Source organism: Myotis myotis, unplaced genomic scaffold (assembly GCF_014108235.1).
Source record: "Myotis myotis isolate mMyoMyo1 unplaced genomic scaffold, mMyoMyo1.p scaffold_m19_p_2, whole genome shotgun sequence".
NCBI lineage: Eukaryota > Metazoa > Chordata > Mammalia > Chiroptera > Vespertilionidae > Myotis > Myotis myotis.
Genome location: NW_023416324.1, coordinates 184,522,206 through 184,543,561, shown reverse-complemented (window position 1 = coordinate 184,543,561; position 21,356 = coordinate 184,522,206). Strand labels below are relative to the sequence as shown.

Below are 21,356 nucleotides of genomic sequence, written 5' to 3'. Positions count from 1 at the left end.
TGTTGCCTGTTGAATTCTTAGGTGGAACTCAGTATTAACCTAGTCAACTTCATGAATGTGTAAGGCAATATAGTAGCTAGTTAGCACAACCACAGTGAACTCCCTATCCTAAAGAATCACTATTCCTACCGTAACCAGTTTGGCTCAGTGGATAGAGCATCGGCCTGCTGACTGAAAGGTCCCAGGTTCGATTCCGGTCAAGGGCATGTACCTTGGTTGTGGGCACATCCCCAGTAGTGGGTGTGCAGGAGGCAGCTGATCGATGTTTCTCTCTCATCGATGTTTCTAACTCTCTATCCCTCTCCCTTCCTCTCTGTAAAAAGTCAATAAAATATATTTTTAAAAAAAGAATCCCTATTCCTGATTTTCATTATCATGTTTATGGAACCAAAAGTTCATGGTAGCAGGCAACTGACTGAATGATAACCCTTGGTAAAGGCCTTGGGGAAGGAACTTGACCACCTTATTGCCTTTTAATGGTATTAACTGTTTTTCTTTCCCCCTCTTTTTCCATGCAGAGTATGAGTTGGAAGTAAAGAGGGTGCAAGACATTCTTTCAGGAATAGAGAAACCACAGGTATGTCTTCTGGACTTCTCAGCATAAATGACACTTTCTTAAGTATTTCAAGTGTGCTTTTCTTTTACCACATAGTAGGTAAGCAAAAGGGCCCCTTTCCATTACAGATTATTCATAAACTATGAAATAGTGTTGCTATTAATGGAGCATGAAAGTATAGAACAGAGGTCTTCTGTGTAGTTGTAATCCACTGAAATGTCCCCTGTATTTAGGTGCTCTAAATGCATTTAGGTATTCTTCAGAACTTCCAAGGATACATCTCCACCCTACCTCCCCCCCCAACCCTAAGGTCTACAGAACTGTTTTCTTTTAGTAATTTCCTTTTACCTGTGTAAATGAAGTAATAATTTTTGAAAACCTCAGTAATCTAAGTATTTTTCCAGGTAAATTTCAAAAAGATACTTAAATATTAGCTGAGAAAAATAAGTCCAAAATATTGAGTGTAATGCCAAGAAAAAAAAAAATTGGTGGAAGTGGTGATATTATGAAGTTTTAAGCTTGATTTTGCCAGCTGCTTTGAAATGGAAGTGAAAAACTCAAAATGTTGATTCAGCCTTTCATCTGAGATTAGAGAGCCAAGTTCTTGGGTGTGTTTTCTAGCTGAATGGGAAAACCTTGATTCTCCATGTGTTTGAAATACTAAGGCTTTTTAACAGAAGAGTCCAAACATGCCTCGAGCTACGTAGATGAGTTTAACTAAAACTAAAAGCATGAGGTGTGTTGGATGAGGGGCACAGTGGGGTGCTTGTAGAGGAAAGGGGTGTTGATGTTGGGTTGGGATTCTCTACTGAATCTGGCAAGGAGCAGGTAGCCATTTATAGTTTTTGAGCAAAGAAGTCTGTAATCAGGGCTGTACTCAGGATGATCAAACAGTTAGCTTTGGAGGGAGAGGACGATGGACCCAGAGAGCCGCGTCAGGAATCTGTCACCTAGTGGTGATGAGAAGTGGTGGGAGTCAGAATTAGGGTGAGGCATCAGCCGTAGCAAGGAGAGGTGGATACTAGAGACATTCTAAAGGGAAGTCAATAAGGTAGTATATCCTATTAGAAATCTGGTTTTATGATAACTGAGCTTTCTGACTTAGACACCTCCTTTTAGGCATCATTTCCTCTAATGTGACTCCTTGATTGCTCTCCCACCCAGCAGTGGGACACTCTGCACAGGACTCAGTACCATGAGTTCTGCCCCAGCTTCACTGTACTTGGTGTGCATTCAATACATCGTACTCCATTTACTGTGTCTGTGTCTTTCCCAGCAATCTGTGTCCTCTTTGTGTCTCCGTTGCCATTCTCAGACACGTGGAGTTTGATTTGCTAGCAAGGCATACAGGAGGATAAAGACAGTGGGCAGTTGCAGGTATCTGGTAGGTCCATGCTGTGGGGAGAGGGGAGCAAGATACTGATGGGGAATGATCAAGACATAGGAGTGGACGAGAGCTTTGGGGGTGCGTGGGGGCAGGAGTACAGAGAGATTTGAAATGGCTTGAGGGCAGAATCGTAGGAAAACCTTACATTTATAGTACGGCAGAAAGAAGAAAACTCCATGAGGAAAACAGAAGTCATAATCAGAGAGAAGGCAGACCAATAGGTTAGTTAACTGTTCCAGACATAGTCACAAACCTCATAGCTTTGTCTCTGTCATGTGTGTGCGTGCACACACACACACACACACAGTGTTTTTCTTAGTTCTTTCTTTACTGCAGAAGGAACAGAGTCCATGTTTCTGAGGACCATGTGTCTAACAAGATAAAAGCAATAGTGAAATGCATTGGTATTTTCCTTGATTCAACATTTATTAAGCACTTATTCTATACTAGAGGCCTGGTGCATGGATTCGTGCATGGTGGGGGTGTGTGGCCTGTGGGGATCACTCACTGTGGGAGCAACCGCTCATCCTGGTCAGCCGAGCGGCTGTGGACCCGCCCTCTGAGTGGCCGCTGAATGAGGAAAGTAGTCTGAGCTGATATTTCGAGGTAATGTCTTGGGTAAAGGCGGGTTCTGTGTCCTGGAGGAACCTGGTGGAGAGATTTGCACTCCAAAGCCACTCGGTGAATGTCCTTGATGTGTGATGCCAGGTCGGTGCCACTATCGGGATGTTCAGGGCAGCCATGCTCCAGGATCCTCAGCCAGCAGGATAGCCTCCCCGGCAGAGTCCACAGTCACATCTCCTCTTGCCATCTGCCTGTGCCAGCTCCCCGTGCTCTTTCTAGAACACACCTTAGAGGTCCTGCATCAGCTGGTGGGGTCAGACTCTGCATCAGAGTCTGGATTGCCTTAGGTATTTGATAGGTGCATAGACTCCGCCTCACCCCAGACCTGCTAGCCGCTGCTCCCACAGCGGGAGCAGCCGCTTATCCTGGTCAGCCAAGCAGTGTTCCCACTGTGGGAGCACTGACCACCAGGGGGCAGCTCCTGCATTGAGCGTTTGCCCCCTGGTGGTCAGTGTGCATCATAGCGACTGGTCAACCAGTCATTCTGATCGTTCCACCGTTCAGTCGCTGGGCTTTTATATATATACATAGTTTTTAGACCAAAGTAGGCAGATAGGCATCTTTGTATATAGTTATGATGTTAGCAAATATGGCAGGATTGACATCTAAGAGGTCAGAGGGTCTTACTAGGCTAAAATCATTTCTTACCGGAGGCTCCAGGTCAAACTGACTCCTTGCCTTTTCCAGCTTCTCCTAGAAGCTGCCTGCATTCTTTGGCTCATGGCCCCTTTCATCCTCATGTCTCCTTCTGTGACACTGACTCTCCTGTCTCCCTGTTTCACTTACAAAGTTGGGCCCAACAAGATAATCCAGGTTGGTCTCTGCTTCACTGATACTTAATTTTATGCAAACTCCCATTTACTTTGCAGGGTAATATAGTCACAAGTTCCAGGGATTATGATGTGTGCATCTTTGGCTGGGGGAGGGGATCATTCTGCCTACCACACCATTCCCTGGCGCCCATATAAACTTTCTGGGCCTGGAGCCAGTCCATTCCTCCTTCCCAGCCCAGTTAGTTGTTTAAACAGTTTTCCTCCCTTCTTTTCTCTTTTCCCCTCTCTTCACCTTTCTGTCTGAAGTTTTTATTCATGATTGTATCTTATTTATCTTTGTGTCCCTCACACCTAGCACTGTTCTTGGCACATCGTAAACCCTTAACAAATATTTGCTAAGTAAATGTATGGCAGACTGCAGTGGCTGCAGCTGGGTTCTGGCAGGTGAGGAAAATGCCTGAAGACTGGCCAGCATCAGAGGAGGCTCAGCCAGCATGCTGGAATGTGGGGACAGCCCAGTGCCAAAGCAAGAGGCTGCAGCCTGGAGGGGACAGGCTGGTGCCTTGCAATCTGGTTCTCTGGGTTGGGGTCCAGTGTGGCCATTACTATCTCTGCGACCTTGAGTAAGTTAGCCTCCCTGAGCCTCGGTTTATGTGTCTTGGAAAGGTAGGATAATAAATACCACTTAGGATTGAGAAGTGAATTATGTAGTATCTATAGAGTACTTGGAATGGAGTATGGGGCATTTCTCTACACTTTAGAGCATATCATTAGGCAAAAGTGAAGCTCCCTACTACACTCTGGAATACGAAGGAGGGTGTCTGACCACCTTGCAGGGGAAGAAGCAGAGCTGAAGAAAGTTCAGCACACAGTTGCATGAAGGATTTTTGTTCTTAATTTTTTTTTCAGCCACATTTGGCAACACCTCTAACTAAAAGGTATATATTTTTCTTTGAGATTTTGCAGATGATTTGTTTAATGTGTAGAAGCACTATTGAGGACTTGTGGATTTCAGTCATCTTTCTAGAATTTTGGGCATCCTGAATTAAGCAAGTCATTTACTTTTCAGAAACCCAGATACTGTAAAGACCCAAATATTTAATAATTGAGTAAAACAGGTTACAAATACACTAGGTATTTGTCCTGAGACTCTAACAAGCCTTGGGGACTGCACTCATAGCCACCTCTATTCCAGAGAAATAAGCTTGATATTATCCAAAGTGATATAGGAATTAACCTCTATTAGTACTAGCCACCTCCAACCTAGCATGGTTTAATCCATTCCAATGGTGGTGCTAGATGAAATCTTCCACATACTGCTGGGCTCTTTATTTTCAAGATGTAAATCATTGTAACCTGAAATTGTGGTTTCTGCATTGTTTCCATCTGCTAATGTTTAGCTTATAGAAACAATTGCCTCATTGACTGCAGAAGTGAGGAAACTGATCTAGAGGAACAACTGTCCCTGGAAGAAGCGATTCCTTGAGAGAGAAACAGAGTTGAGGTTCTTAGCACTTAAGGAATTATAGAAACAGATGACTGTCAAACCCCTAGATTTGAGTATCCTTTTTCCCTTTGAATAATGATCTCTTTGACCTTTTCCTTTTTAATTTTCCTTTGTGTTATTATTTGTCATGATTGTACTTTAGAAGTGAAGCCAATACTTTTATGGTAATATTTCCTTAACATACTTCCTGATTGGATCAGCAGGCCACCCACATAGCTAAATCCAAAGGCCAGACCAAATTTAGAAGTTACTAACTTACATAGAAATGTTTTTAAACCTAACAGTGACAATTTATTAACTTTATGAGAGTAAATGGTATTTTTGATCCAAATAATATCATTTACATATCACATGGCCTGGGATGATCAGGAGACAAGGAGAGAGTTAAGGATGCAGTCCTGTCATTTTGGAATGTGTGCATACAGATGCTTTTAACTAACAACTGTTCTCAAGTTGGAATCCTATCTAATAAAGGGGTGGTATGCAAATTGACCATCACTCCAACACACAAGATGGCTGCCCCCATGTGGTCAAAGATGGCCACCACAAGATGGCCGGCAGTTGTGGGTTATCAGGCCAGCAAGGGAAGGGCAGTTGGGGGGTACCAGGCCTGCAAGGGAAGGCAGTTGGAGGCAACCAGGCCTGCAGGGAAGGGCAGTTGGGGGCGACCAGGCCTGCAGGGGAGGGCAGTTGGGGGTGACCGGGCTGGCAAGGGAGGGTAGTTAGGGGTGACTGGGCCAGCAGGGGAGGGCAGTTGGGGGTGACCAGGCCGGCAGGGGAGTGGTTAGGGGGTGATCAGGCTGACAGGCAGAAGCGGTTAGGGGCAGTCAGGCAGGCAGGCAGGTGAGTGGTTGGGAGCCAGCAGTCTTGGATTATGAGAGGGATGTCTGACTGCCCATTTGGGATCGGGCCTAAACGGGCAGTCAGACATCCCTCAAGGGGTCCCAGATTGGAGAGGGTACAGGCTGGGCTGAGGGACACACCCCCTCCTCCGTGCACAAATTTCATGCACCGGGCCTCTAGTCTGTAATAAATACGCAGATAAGAATGATTTCTAAGAATGACTTGTAGTCATTTAAAAGTAGATGGTGGTTCTATGAGTCCTTCAAGATACTTTAAAGTAGTTTAATTTAAATAACTTCTATGCAGACTTACACTAGCAACCCACACAACAAACCCTTTTCTATCACGGGCCGAGACAAATGTCACATTGGGTCTTGTCCAATAATTTTATAATTAGAAATCACCACTTTAATCACCATTACAGAGAGTGACTTCTGTTTACGGTGGAATAATTAAAGATCGGAAAGTCATTTAGTTTTGTGGCTTCTGAACTTCTCTTTTTGGATAATAGCCATGACAATCATTGTGATGATCAGATTAGTCGTGCCCCAGTTCAGACCAGTGGTCACTACTCTGAGAAAGTTTCACCACCAGGAGAGGAGATTGTGAGAGTGCTGCTGCTCTGACAGAGGCGTGGCCCAGCTGGAGTTCCTCGAGTCCTGAATCTCATTAAGGTTACCACCTCCCTGCACACTTGGAGGAAATGCAGATCTAATGCGGAGGATCCCCTTTTACGTGATATTCTCCTGAAAGGCACCGTGTAATTTCCTGGCATCAGCCTTGAATTAGAAGCCAGTTCCTAGTTCTAGTAGAGACAAAGCCCTCTTTCTCTCAGCTTCCACAGCCTGAAGAAAGGAAACCTGAGGCCCAGGAGTTGGTGAAAGGGAGGCAGGAGGGTGCACAGGAGGGGTTTGGCCCCATAACCATGGAAGTCATCGAGGTGGCAGGCTGGCTGCCTAGCTTGAGGAAAAAATTCCAGAAGTCATTTCTGATAGGCTGTCCTATGGGAAGATTGCATTTGCACAGGGATCTGTGTTCAGGTGACAGTCTCCTCTTTAAGGCTCACTCAGAATCCAGGGAAAAGGTGAATAGTATTAGTTGATGCTTCAAGTGCTTGCTTAAGTAATTTAACCGAGCCAGAAAGGAAAAAAGAACATTCTTAAGAGCTGATGGAAAAGATAGGCCAAAGGACTGTGAATTGATGGGTACTTGTTCAGCATCTTAAGTGCTTTTGACTGAGCTGTGACATGAAGCTACTTCACACCACCACTCATGGAATCAGTGTTACTGCTCACTGTGCTCCTGGAATTGTGCAGAGCAGCACAGTTGAAAGTTTCCCAGTACCTAAGCAGCCACCTTTAAATCATAAATTGAACTTTTCATAGCAAAATATCTCTTTTTAAGTTAAAAAATCAAATATAATACTTAGTGCCTCAAGATTACTCATTGATGGTGTGTGAAGGAATTCAGAAAATACTCTGGTACAAGTGGTAGAAATGCTGCCTTAAAATGTAGTTAGGGGAACAACACACAAATAGCCAAGCAAAGCACAATTATAGTGCAAAAAGGGCCCAATACAGGTACCAGCAAAATGTAGCCAGAGCACAAAGGAAACAGTGGTTGATTCTGAGCAGGGGGCCAGGCAGGTCAGTGCAGAAACCTTTCCTGAATCTGTCTCAAGCGTGTGAGTACCTGTGTGCTCTGTGTATCTGCTACGTGTTCCCTCACGCATCTGTTTCTCTCCACCAGATTGGTGCTCCTTGAGGTAAAGGTCATAATCTTAATCCCCTCTATGCCCATAGCGCCTCGCAGGGTGAAGTATGGTTTAAAGAATAAGCAAAGGCAGCATCTGTACTAGGTCTAAAAGAAGTTTGCTAAAGCCAAGAAAGTCAAAAGCTAAGTCACAGGGTTTTGCAAGGGGACAGCATTCTGAAGGGGTGTCACCACTGCATGGTACAGGAGGGGTATGGGGGAACAGAGATTGCTAATCTGGAGACTCCAGCTTCATTCTTTAACAGTGTCTCAGATTTTTTAAAGAGGTGTGTAATGCTAGTCTGCAATCCCCTGTCAGAAACTCAGACTATTTTATTCCCTTTGATTTTTATTTTTCAACAAACATTTTCTAAGCAACCACTACTCACGGTTGAATATGACCAGGCCCTGTCTTTAGGGTGTCCCACAGTCCAGTGGGGAAGGGAGACAAATGCCATCAACATGATCAGCAATAGTAGAGATATCAACAAGGTTCTGTAGAAAAGAGGAACGATGATGGGTTAAATACTTTAGGAAAGGCTGCTTGGGGATAGTGAGGCCTGGCTGGGCTCTTGAAGAGTGAGTAGAGGTTTAATTAAACAATTGGTTAACTATATTATGATGCTTTATCTGTACAGACCAGAAATAATATGGAAAAATCTCTGCTAAAAATGGAAGGAGTGATAGATGAAAATAGAGACTTAGTGTTTATTTCCATACTTACTATTCATGCTTTTAAATAATTTTATGTTACATTTTAATACTCTGTATAGATCAGATAGTGACAGAAATGAAAGCTAAAAAGAGGGAGACTGTATAGTTTTCATCCATCCACAGCCTAATACTCTACAGCTATAAAATATGAACATGAAGCTTTAGCAGCCGTATGAACTCATAGTTGGTTTTTAATATGTTATCCAGAGAGCAACAAAATATCCTTTCTAAAAAACATTAAAGTTCTGTTCATAGAGTTATTTTATAGAATTAGACAATGTATTAGGTTGGGTTTCTCCGGAAACATACTCTGAAACAAAGATTCAAGAGCAAGAAGTGTGTATAGGGAGGTGCCTTAGGAAGCACGATCAGAGCGAGGACCTGAGGTGGAAGGGAAGGAAGCCAGCTCGGGGTCTGTAAGTGAGCGGTTGCAGCAGTGGGCAGCTGGGGCTCAGTCCTGCTGAAGACGCTGGCACATGGCACGGAACATGCCGCAGAGAAGTCCTAAGTGAAGGGAGGAAGTTGAGGTGTTTAGAGTCTCAGACTGTTATGTTCAAATGCAGTTTTAAGCAGAGGTTAAAGCAGAAGGATAAAAGCAGAACTTGGAGAGATGAACTGTTCACCTCCACACAGGTTTCTACCCCATCATCCTGGGCCTTGGTTCTACCCCTATCACTGGGTTATCTGGGGAGCCTGCAGCCCTTAAAAGGAGCATGATTTGTAAGGTACAGGAGGTCCTCAAATAGCCTCACATCGTTCCTATGTAATGTTGCTGAGATGACATAGAAACTTAATTCTTGTTTATATCAATTAGCCTATAGTAAGTTTGGTTTTATTATACATCGTTTCACTTAAAGCTGCAGAACCAGTTGACAGTGTTAAGTGAGGACTTACTGTATTAGCTTTGCAGGATAACTCTACACCAAGCAAGGCTTGGTGATTCCTTCCACATAATGAGATGGGCACCCTGATCATTGACATCTTACATTCAGCTTTTTTCCTTTAAAAAATGACCAAGCTTTTTACTTTCTGGAGGACTGGGTATGAATTACATAGGACTTGGATGAAAGTTCGCATTATGAGGAAGGATGTTACAGGAGCTATATTTTGGACATTAGATCTTTGACAAGAGAGCGCCATATAGGAAGCTTTTGTTTGCCGTCATTAAAACAAAATGGTTTACCTTCAATTAAATCTGAGCAAGTTTGATGCCACTACTAATAATCACAAAAATGTTATTGGGAGAAGTGTCTGGTTTATGTGAAATGGATTTGAATACTTTTGTCCATGTTTTTCTTCTCAGGTTTCTAATATTCAGGCAAGAGCGGTTGTGTTGTCCTGGGCTCCCCCTGTTGGACTTTCATGCGGACCCCACAGTGCCCTCTCCTTCCCCTACAGTTATGAGGTTGCCTTATCAGACAAAGGACGAGATGGGAAATACAAGATAATTTACAGGTAGTGTACATTTTCATGCTTCTCTGCTGCTAAATTGTGAACCTGGGGTCATTAAGGAAAATAGAAAACAAAGGAAAATTTAAAGGCTTTTCAAACTTTCCTTTAAATTGTTCATTTTAAGAACTAGTGATAATTAATGTCAAGAGTTAAATTTGTCTACAGTGATGAATCAGAACTTACTATCCTAGTGCTATTTGGTGTTGGTGACATGCCGTTTCATTTTGTTAGCTTGTCAGGGTAGAGTTAATGAAGAGTTCCCATTAATGGCTGTTAGAAAAGCATGAGCATGACATTCAGTTTCGCACGCGTTGCGCACTCAGACCTTTCAGTAGTCTTTAATTTTAGATCCTACAGTGCGGTTTCGTGGCTATATGAAGTAAGAGTTTCACCATAGTCCTTATCCTCCGCAATAGTTTTCCAGCCTGTAGCAAAAATTACTGTCAAGCATTTCATGCCAAGGCTTTCTTAAACATTTAGCACAGAGAATAAGGGATTATCTCTTTCTGCTTTATGGACTCCCAGGTATTAACCATTCAGATGGTCATAGCAATGTTCTAAATGCGATAAAAACGTTTTTTAGGGTCAAGTGTTTTCTTCTTTAAAATTGTGGGGACTGGTTCATTTGTAGAGCAGGAAATCAGAGTCCATTTTGTTCTAACTACTTGTGCGAGCGCCCCCTGTGCGTGGCCCTGGAACGACTGGAGGCCAGGGTAACATGGCCACACAAACTCCACTTGCTGGGGTCTCTCTTGTTCCATTGCTGCATCCGTGTGCAGACTTTGTGTCTGTCCGGCCTGTTCCTCATTCTTAACCCGCTCCAGAGGCATGTCTTCTTCGGGACCAAGAAAAGGGGAGGAAATGGGGAAGAAAGGCCTATAGCCACTCACTCCTCTGGCTGCCCAGAGTCCTTCTGTTGTCTCTTCCTGGGATGCCTACAGGAATGTCCTAAGGGCCTCCCCACATCCACTCTTGCTCTCCTACAGCCTCCATACTGCAGAAATATGTCAGACAGTAACATTGCCCTGTGGAGAAAACAGAGTGATTCCCCTGTACTGAAAATTAAATCCTACCTCCTTCCTCTGGCTCGCAACCATTTGGTTCTGTTTTGAAAGGTCAGAATCGGTAGAGACCTTAAAGAAATACAGAGCACCATTTCCCCCAGCCCCACCAAGAACCAAGTAGATAGATTCTATGACTGCCAGATAACCGTTGCTGGCAGGAGCTGGAGTCTCAAGTGCCCAGAAGGGCTAGCCAGGTAACATAAGTGAGAAAAGCAGAAGTTGGGAATGAGGTGAACAGGAGAGTTCCTATCTTCATCTAAAATAGGTTGTTGCCAGAAGGGACTGCAGGCCTAGATTTGCTGATTCTTTTGGTGTTTTGTTGTTGTTGGTTTGTTGTTGTTTTATTTTTCAAGAAATGCTAAAAATCTGAATTGTTATGTAAACTTTCCTGATGTTACACTAATTCAGCACATTAAAAAAAATATTTAAAAATACTGTGCAGTTCAAACAATAGTGCTTCAGGCAAAGTGTGGAGATTGGCCTCCAGTTTATAGCGTTAAAAATGATTTTTATTTGAAATAATTTTAAACTTATAAAACTTAGCAAAAATAAAGAGATCAAGAACTATGTGTGCATCCTTTATCCAGATTCACCTGCTATTAAGTAGCCACAGTGCAGTTATCAACTTCATAAATTTACCCTGGTACAAAACTTTAGTCCATTGGTCATCCACTTCTAGTTTTGTCAGTTGATCTAAGTAATGTGTGTAACTGCATTTCCTTCCCCTGGAGGATAGGATCCTGTCTAGGGTCTGATACTGCGTTTAGTTGTCGTGTCTCTCTGGCCTTCTTTAATTTGGAACACTTCCACGGTATTTCTTGGTTTTATGGCAGACTTTCTTCAAGAATACAGTCATGCTCTTCCACATCCCCCTCACCTTTAAAAATTTTAATGAAATATCCCTTATTTTATGTTGTTGCCTCATGATTGAGTGTCCGTTGCAACTTCTGATAATACAGGGTGTCCCCAAAATGCCTATATACACTAGCTGCTAATAGCTCAATTGATTTTTCTTTCTTTTCAGCCAGACTGAACTTTGAACAAAGGAAATTCATTCTAAAAATACTACTGGAAGTTTGAAAATGCAGTTGAATTACAAATACTGCCTTTATACTTATTCAAAGTGTGTATACATTTTTGAGAGGACACACACTTCAACAGCTGATAACTCAATTTTCACTCCGTTTCAGGTTTAACTGATTTGAAATAATGAGTGAAGCCAGACTAAGCTTTCAACAAAGAAAATTTATCCACTAGCCTTTTTTATGGGGATACATAAAAGATAAAGTTTATGGTACAAACTGGCAACAGTTGATGAATTGAGGGCTCACATACCAAATGAAATGATTCTTGATGCTTGTGATTTCTATTGCTTCGAGTTATCATCAGTGCCTGGACCAGAATGGTCATCAGTTTGAAAACAGGCATTGACAAAAAAAAAATTCATTTAAAATTTGAAAACGAACTGTATGTTATTAAACACTGACTTTATAATCATTCAAAGTGCACATACATTTTGGGGACACTGTGTTAATGGTTTTATATTTATATAACAGCTATTTATTGGCATTTATATGTAAGGGAAGCAGATTGAGATTTCATCAGGATAGTTGAGAAGCTGAGGTACTTGGGGTTCCTGCCAAGGTGAGTCTGGGACCTGCCTTCAGTTGACAGCTGGCGCCGTTATTTACATTTACATTCATCTTGTCATCTTAATGTGCCTGCTTGCTTATTTATTTACTTATTTTTATATATTTACTTTGAAGAAGTGATAAGAAGTGGAACTTTAATAGTAAGTTTAACTAGCCATTTTCCATATTTTGCATGGCATAATTTAAAGGAATCTAATTTTCTAGTTAAGAAAGATAATAATGTCAAATGGGAAAATTTATTTCTGGTTTGTGGTAGAATCAGACATAATCGTTCTTGAATCATTGTCTGTACATGACAGTGAGACCCAAATCCAAAACCTGTTTTACTTTTGAAACTAATATCCTTGACTAATGAATGATTTTTCTTTACAGTGGAGAAGAATTAGAATGTAACCTGAAAGATCTTAGACCAGCAACTGATTATCATGTGAGGTGAGTTAGGATCTGAGAACTGAACAGTGTTGGAGAATTCAGATTGCTAAATCAATCATGTGCCCCTTTAAAAGTTTGTGGTTAATAGACCTCGCCTAACTCTAAGTTGCAACACCTTGGCTCAGTGTCATCCATTCATTCTTGAGTGCCCTTCTGTTCTGCCCTCGAGCATCGAGCATCATGGTTGGGAGTACACAGAAGTGCTTTTGGCAACAAAAAAGTAGATGGTACATTGAACACAGTTTTCAAATTAAAGGTAATTTTTATTTGATATAGTCTTCTAAAATCCATTGGACTGTTGGTTTAATATATAATATTTTCTTTCTAGCAAACAAATGAATATTTTACCATTATAGACCATAAATATAAACCATATGTTTAACCCATATGACCAAATACCTTACCAGATTTCAAGAACACCTTTAGACCTTTGTTTTTTGAAATAATACAAGTAAGAATTAACCCAATTCAGCAAAACAGTGAACCTGAATATGCAATCTTGAACTCTTACTGTGATTTTTCTGGAATCTCTACTGTGACTACTCTGGAAGGAGGGCTAGCTAATCCTAGGAAGAAACCCAGCCAACCATAGACCTGTGAAGTGGAAATATAATCAGGATTTTTACAGAGCTCATCTGATTATTTAAAGATACATCCATACATCCATTTGCAAATAAGCAGATTTCTGAATGGGATCCATAACATTAAAAAATTTTTTAATTTCAATTCACAATTTTATTTTGCTTAAGTTAATTAAATAATTACTATTTGGTCTAGCTCTCTGCCTGCCAGAGAGAGAAAATTCATGATCTCTTTTCATATTTAAAAAAATTATCTCCAGAAATTGTAATTTTATCTAATAGGATGCACAACATTTTCTCTCTTTTCCTCAGTTACATACGTGTATATAATGATTGTGTAACAAAATTGCAAGCATTAAGCACACATCCTTTATTATACTTTCCAAAGGTTAATTGGTACCACATGTTTCTTTGTGGTGGGGTGAAGGCAGGGTAGCTTAACAAGAAGAACATATATTAATTATCAGGAGGCTTGAGTTTTGCCATGAATTGACTGTTTTAACTTTGGTCAACCACAGAATCCCTGTCACAGTTTTCTCAGAAAGGTACAATAGTAGGGCTGAGCTCAGGTTATAATATCATATTAGCTGCACAAGTGTTTAAAACTAAGTTTAAATTAATACATAAAAGAGCAAGGTGTTTTATATTCAGTCATAAAGTGTACATCTGCTTAGCTGTTGTAGTGTTTAGATGAACTCTTTTGCAACCATCTCTTCCTGTTTAAATCAAAACTTTTTGGGTTTTGAGTCAATTAGCTTTAGCCCAAACACATTGAACTTTTCACATAGTCTGTACAAACAAAAATATCTGTGTAATTTGTGAAGCTGGGATGATAATAGAAATAGTTTAATCATCCTGTCAAATGGTCGATTTAACAGTGAACCAGAAAATGAAACACCGTATAGGGAGCCATGTAAATGTTCTTCATTAGTCATTGTTAACATATGTTTCCTTTTTTCTCCATCTTTTAACAGTTTATTGTTATTGCTTTACTAAAGGTTTACTTTATTAATTTCCTGCTCATTCATGAGCTGATAGTATCTTTTTAAACAAATTTAAATGTCATAAAGAGTTGGTTCTGTATTTACCATCCTGTCTGTTGTTCCCCTTCATTTCTTTTTAACCACTTTTACTAAGGCTAAATCTTGAACAATTGCTCATCAATTATTTTTTATTTTTTGTTTTTACTGCCATGTCTTTTGAATACCTTAAACTTCTGGGCAGATAAAAGGAATACTTAATGGATTTACCAAACAGAATAGAAGCATGAGGTGGTTACCATCTAGAGGCCTTGAACCCAGATTCTCTCCTGTCACATCTGGACCCCCCACACTGTGACATATATGACACACACCTGCTACCACACATGCAGCCTGAGGCACCACCCACTATTATTTGTTCTAGCTATCTGCCTGCCAGAGAGAAAATTTGTGATCTCTTTTCATATTTAAAAAAATTATCTCCTAAGAAAAATGTCTACAGCCCAGGCTTGTTCTTGCCTTACATAGTCTATAGTCCATCTAGCTCATGCATTCTCCTTCCTTAAACAGTCTTTCATTTTTCAAGCTAGAGAACACTTCCAACTCATACTTAGATTTAGCTTCCTCTGCCTTGAATTGCTTTGGCAAGGCAGCATGATGTAGAATGGAAAGAACTTGGAATCTGGAGTTAATGGCTTGGTCACTTAGTAAAGCTGTGTGCTTAGCAACCCATTTACACATCTGTGGCCTTGTTCTCATTCATAAAATGAAGATAATAATGATACCAGCCTCAGAAAGATGGTATGAGAGCAAGTGAAATATATGCAAATCTAGCATAAACCTATAAAGTGTATAAATGTGGTTTTTGTTGTGTTTTTCCAAGGTTGTTGCAGGTTTCCCACACTGAAAAGAAAAGGAACTTCATGATGCAGGTTCTTTGAACCTGTGTATCATTTGAGCACATATTACTTACTATTTTATTGGGGTAAAGATATACCATACATGGCACTGGCAAAAAGAAGCAAAATCTTTTTTCTATGGTGTAGTTCAATTAACATTCTCAAAGTTTTAATTCCAGAAATGTAAACTTTGATCAAGACAGTAGCTTCAAATGTAGTTTTTAAATTTAATAGTCATCTATAAGGCTTCAAAAGTCTTTGTGGAAATAAATTCCTCACTAAATATCCATAACAAGCTACAAAAGAATTCTGTTACTGTACAGCTGCAAAATGACCAGTTATATTCATTGCCATCTTTATTTGTTTATACATTACCAATTTATTTATTTATATTAAAAATATGTTTTTTATTAATTTCAGAGAGAGGAAGGGAGAGGGAGAGAAGGACAGAAATATCAATGATAAGAATCATTGATCGCCTGCCTTCTGCATGCCCCTTACTGGGGATCAAACCTGCAACCTGGGCATATGCCCTGACTGGGAGTCATACTGACCTTCTGGTTCATGTGTCAATGCTCAACTACTGAGCCACATTGGATGGGCAATATACATTACCAATTTAAGAAGTGTTGCCCTGGTGGACATCTGTGAAGCCAATGATGAAAATGGACATATTTATTTTAGCAGTGCCAAACCTCCTACATTTCCCTTCCAGTTTTTAATATTGCATGTTTTGATTAAGGCATGCCGAAGTCTTTATTCAAGTCAGTCTTCTGTAGAGTGAAAGGTTTCTTTCTCAAATCATCTACTGAAGTCTCACCTAGGGCTTCTATTCTTTCTTTTTTAAAAAAAAAAAAAAAAATACAGTGGGGCCTTGACTTACGAGTTTGATTCGTTCTGAGACCGAGCTCGTTAAGGAGCTGGTTAAGGAGCTCGTTAACTCAAATTACTCTATCAACTCAATGCAAAAAATCGGCCGAGACACAGCTGGTATCTCAAAAAACTCGTTAGTCGGGACACTCGTAAGTCAAGGCCCCACTGTATATTTTTATTGATTTCAGAGAGGGAGAGAGAGAAACATCAGTGATGAGAGAGAATCATTGAGCAGCTGCCTCCTGCACACTCCCTACTGGGGATCGAGCCCGCAACCCAGGCATGTGCCCTGACCTGGAATCTAACCATGACCTCCTGGTTCATAGGTTAATACTCAACCAGTGAGCCATGCCAGCCAGGCCTAGAGCCACTATCCTTGTTGCTTTCAGTTTGGCTATTCTGATTTCATCCTCTTCACACTGATTCCTCAATATCTTTATATATTGCTTTTCCTCCTTTTCAGTTTTTCCTCTCTCATGTTAGTATTATCTAAGTTTACCAATCATTTATGTGAACTTGTGAAGCAGCAGTCTCTCAGTCGTGGCCTCCTGTCACTGAACTGTCTGGTGCGTTTCTAGGCAAGAACAGCTCTTCACTTTTTGCCATCTCACTGTTACTGTAAATCATATTTTAAGAGACCAGTGGCATCCTTGAGACAATGCTGCAAGTCATGTGGCTATGGCTATTTAGATTGGCACTTGCCATGCCATTTAGGCCAAATTCCACATGGAAAATTATATCCTGAGACATTTCAGGTTTTCAAGATATTTTTCTTTCTCACTTTTTGCTATACATTTTTGTGTGTCATTGCTTACATACTTATACAACCGTTATTCTTTTTTCCCCCTGGTGATTGAGCAAATTAACACTCCTCTCTTGTGTTGATTTTCAAAATTTTAGATATTGGATCTTGGGTTAGATTTTTATTAAAGTCATTACTTTTGTATTTGTTACCCAGTTCTTATACAGATTGCTCTTTTTGGTTTAATATTGTTGAATGTTGAAAAGGAATCGATTTGTAATTGTCAAAGTCTATTTATTCAGTGCTTTCATATAGGGCATTGTATCATGTATTGTATAAAACCACCAATACAAGAGTACACAAGAGAGTGTGTGTATGTGTGTTGAGAAGGAGGAATGAGAAAAATCCAATGCGTATATACATCTATATATACATAAATAAACATTATTTTTATAGTACTTATACAGAAGTATGTACATTTCTATACATAAACATATGTTCACTTATGCAAATAAATATTTATACATATACAAGGAAAGGCATATTTCTCTTTTAATTGGTAGTTTTATAGTCAATACTGGCATTGAAATAATCATTTAATTGTGGGAGTCAATAATTTATATTTTTATCAATGATAGGATAATCAGGAACTTGAGTGATGGAATGGATAGCAATTTTATGATGAAAGTTGAAGCAGTTTTCCAGTCATTGGCATAAACAACTTGGCAAAGCAGTTGCCCAGAGATGATATCATGTCATAACATTTCCCAGAAAAATTATGTGATGAAACATTTCCAAAAATATGGTTGACCAGCTCAGTGCAGAGTTATGAAATACATGTTATTGACCAGCAACTGTGACTCCTAGTATGTTACAGATGTTCTGGAAGAAGCTGGAAGCAAATTTCTGAAATTCTTGGAGCACCTGTTTCATAAATATTTACCAGCATTTAAACTGAAACAAATGTGAAAAACAAACACACGGCTAATTATATTGTTAGAAAAAGGTATTTTTCTGTGCTAGGATAAATGCAAAAGGAACTGTTTGCTGACTTATTTAGCCTAGGAAACTAATTGTGCTTCACAAACCTTCCTATCACATGATGCTACTTGGAGAAAACACATCACCATCATGTGAAAACATGATTGCAACATTCTTGGAAATAATAGCATAATTTCCAGAGAGTTCCCTTTTATGTAAAAGTTATTGGTAAAAATGAGTATTTGCTATCTATTTATTGGACGGTTTTAAAAGACAGATGTAATCATGATACTTAAATATTATGTCAGATTTTAGGTACTGTATATTTATATTGCCATATAAAATGGATCCTGTTTCCTTTGTGGACAAACATTGACTCCCAAATTAAATAAACTATAACATACTTAGAGTTTAAAGACAAGGAAAATAACTCCATGTGGCCCATAGGTCTGTCCATCTTCAATTACCTCAAATTTTTTGTTGTTGTTAATCTTCACCCGAGGATATTTTTCCATTGATTTTTAGAGAGAGTGAAAGGGAGAGGGACTGACAGAGAGAAGCATTGATGTGAGAGAGACACATCGATTGGTTGCCTCCTACATGCACCCCGACCAGGGAGAGAGAACCTGCAACCTTAGATATGTGCCCTTGCCCAGAATAGAATCTGAGACGCTTCAGTCGGAGGGCTGACACTCTATCCACTGAGCCAAATTGGCTAGGGCCCACTACCTCAAATTTTTATTTCTGCCATCAGATTCTTTTATCTAGATTGTCATCCTCCCAACCTGGCTGCCAGGAGCTCCCATCACTCACGTTTCCCTGGCCTAATAAGTATGGATTTCTGACTCCAAGAATCTCATTAAAAATAAAGAACAAACTTGACTGAGTTCAGATCTCCCCAGATAACTAATTGCAGTCAGTTAGTACTTTGCAGGCTCTTTCCCTGCCTCCTTTCCCTCTGCTCTCTTATCTGGATGGATCTTTGGTGCCAACCGTTCATTGTGAACATTTAGGAGCTGTCCTGCAATTGTATCATTCCCAAGTGCCTAGTGATTGCAAACTGAGATACCTCCTGGGAACCTAAGTGAGTCAAGTGGGCTGGTAAGAGGCATGTGAGTTCTCTGAGCTGGATAGCATCTGCCCATCTTAAGGGAGAGGGGCTCTCAGCTTTATCGAATTACTGCCTTGCAGGAGTGCAGCTCAGTGTTGCTAGTTTTGAAGAGGAGCCAGAGGTTCCTTTTCTAAAATGAGAGGTCTTCGAGATTTTTTTCAGTGTTGGCTCAATGTTTAATTTTTTATTTCAGAAAATTTCAGAAACAGTAAAAAATGACAGTAGTTCTAATAAACTGTCATGTACCCATCACCCAACTTTTCAGTTTTCTTGGTGTCCTCATTTCCTCCTCCTAGCCCATGCAGCTAGTTTGAAATAAAGTCTAGACATCATGTTATTTCACCTGTAAACCACATTACTTTTTTCACACTCCCATTCAAAACAAACAAAAATGATAAATTTCTTAATGTCTTTAAAATCCAGAGACTGTTCTCATTTCTTCAGCTATCCTAAAATTGAGGGTTTTTTTTTTTTTAATATATTTTATTGATTTTTTACAGAGAGGAAGGGAGAGAGATAGAGAGTTAGAAACATCGATGAGAGAGAAACATCGATCAGCTGCCTCCTGCACATCTCCTACTAGGGATATGCCCGCAACCCAGGTACATGCCCTTGACCGGAATCGAACCTGGGACCCTTCAGTCCGCAGGCCGACGCTCTATCCACTGAGCCAAACCGGTTTCGGCGAGGGTTTTTTTTTTTTTTTCAGTTTATTGTAATTGGAATTAAACATGGAGTAAATCTTCTCTTTGGCCGATTTCTTGCAAATTTCTTTTAATCTAAGGGTTTTCCCTCCATCTCTCTTTTCTTTCTCTCCTTTTGCAATTTATTTGTTGGGGTAATGTTTTTGGTCCTGCAGAATTTTCTGCAGCATGAAGCAGGCTGGCTGCATCCTGGCAGTGCTGTTGAGTGTGATCTCTGTGTTCCTATTAGTGGAGAAGCGGTTTCATCAGATACAGGCTGGACTTTTCTGGCAAGAACATCGTGGACAGTGGCACGACCTTTCATTAGGAATGCATGTGTCTGCTTTTCTGCTTTGTGATGATCACTGCCTCTATCCTTTAATTCATAGGTGGCTCTAATATTTAAAAACACTATTTTGCATTGCCCGCCCCCATATCTTGGATGAGCTGCAACCTATAAGCCATTCTAATCTAATAAAGTTCAGGATGGAACCCTCCCCTTGTCTGGATCATTCTATGATTCATTGTAAGTAACTCCCAGTTAGGCTGACCTGGTACATGGAAATGATCTTGTCAAACCTACCATTCAGTTTTACATTATCCTGTGTCTACTCACAGTAAGGGCAAAAAAAGAGCATTTCTTTTATCATGTCAGGTGGAGAGCATCCTAATGATAAGCATTCTTTGTTTGGATCAATGTCATGGTGTCTGTCCTCCATAAGGCAAGTCAGTCAAATATCTAGTGAATGTGTATTTTACCTTTTAGGATTTTATTACTACAGGATGGGGCAAAAGTAGGTTTGCAGTTGTTCGTACGGAAAATAATACAATAATAAATAAATAATAATACAAGTATAAACTCTGTGACTTGAATACTCACAACTGTAAACCTACTTTTGTCCCACCCTGTACTAGTATGTCTTTTAGTACTTTTGACTTGTGTGGATGGCCTCTATAAATCTTTTGTGATGGACTTTGAGGAGAAAGGACTTTGCAAATCACACACCTAATTAAGATCTGTTTTTCCATAATGTTCTGTAGCTGTTGTTCATGTTGTAGAATGAGGGGAAGTGGGTTGGGGGGATTAGAGAAACATTGATTGCAGAATGAGGGAGCACAGCAGGCAATGCAGTGTACCAGTCAGACTTCCACAATTGAGTACAGCCGATCTAACTTTCTAGCTGTGTAGCATTGGGAAATTTACTTCATCTTTCTAGTCTGAGTTTTCTTGTCTTAAGTGGGAACTCACAAAAGGTTGTTAAAAGAATTAAGGGCTTGCCCTAGCAGGTTTGGTTCAGTGGATAGAGCATTGGCCCTCAGACTGAAGGGACCCAGGTTCAATTCTGGTCAGGACACATACCTAGGTTTCTGGTTTGATTTCCAGTTGGGGCACGTACAAAGGATAACCAATTGATGTTTCTCTCACATTGATGTTTCTCTCCCCATTCCTCCCATTCTAAAAATCAATAAAAACATATCCTCAGGCGAGGATTTTTAAAAAAGGGGACAGTAGAAAGGAAAATGGTAAAAATCAACATGATGTATTTTTTGCTCTTTGAAAGGAGAGTGGTTTTGTAACAGCACAGTATGAGTTTTTTCTGGAGATACCGGCACACGTGTTCAATGTTGAGCCAGGCACTTTAATGTGCAGAGTGTACGTGTTTAATGCTGGTACCAGGTAAAGGAGTGAACTCTTCACATTGGTAAACTGCACCTGAACATTGTTTTTGTTTTTTTTTAGAATTAGAGA

General features: G+C 40.3%; 1 protein-coding gene across 11 annotated transcripts in view; it reads left to right on the top strand.

The window, feature by feature from the left end:
* The window catches only part of FNDC3B (fibronectin type III domain containing 3B), a 321,836-nt gene that overhangs the window by 225,050 nt on the left and 75,430 nt on the right, over positions 1–21,356 (top strand). For all 11 annotated transcript variants that reach the window (XM_036351879.1, XM_036351871.1, XM_036351875.1 and 8 more), the window contains 3 exons: positions 519–577; positions 9,460–9,611; positions 12,697–12,756. In XM_036351879.1, coding sequence (XP_036207772.1) covers positions 519–577; positions 9,460–9,611; positions 12,697–12,756 — 271 coding nt within the window. The remainder of the gene's footprint in view (positions 1–518; positions 578–9,459; positions 9,612–12,696; positions 12,757–21,356) is intronic.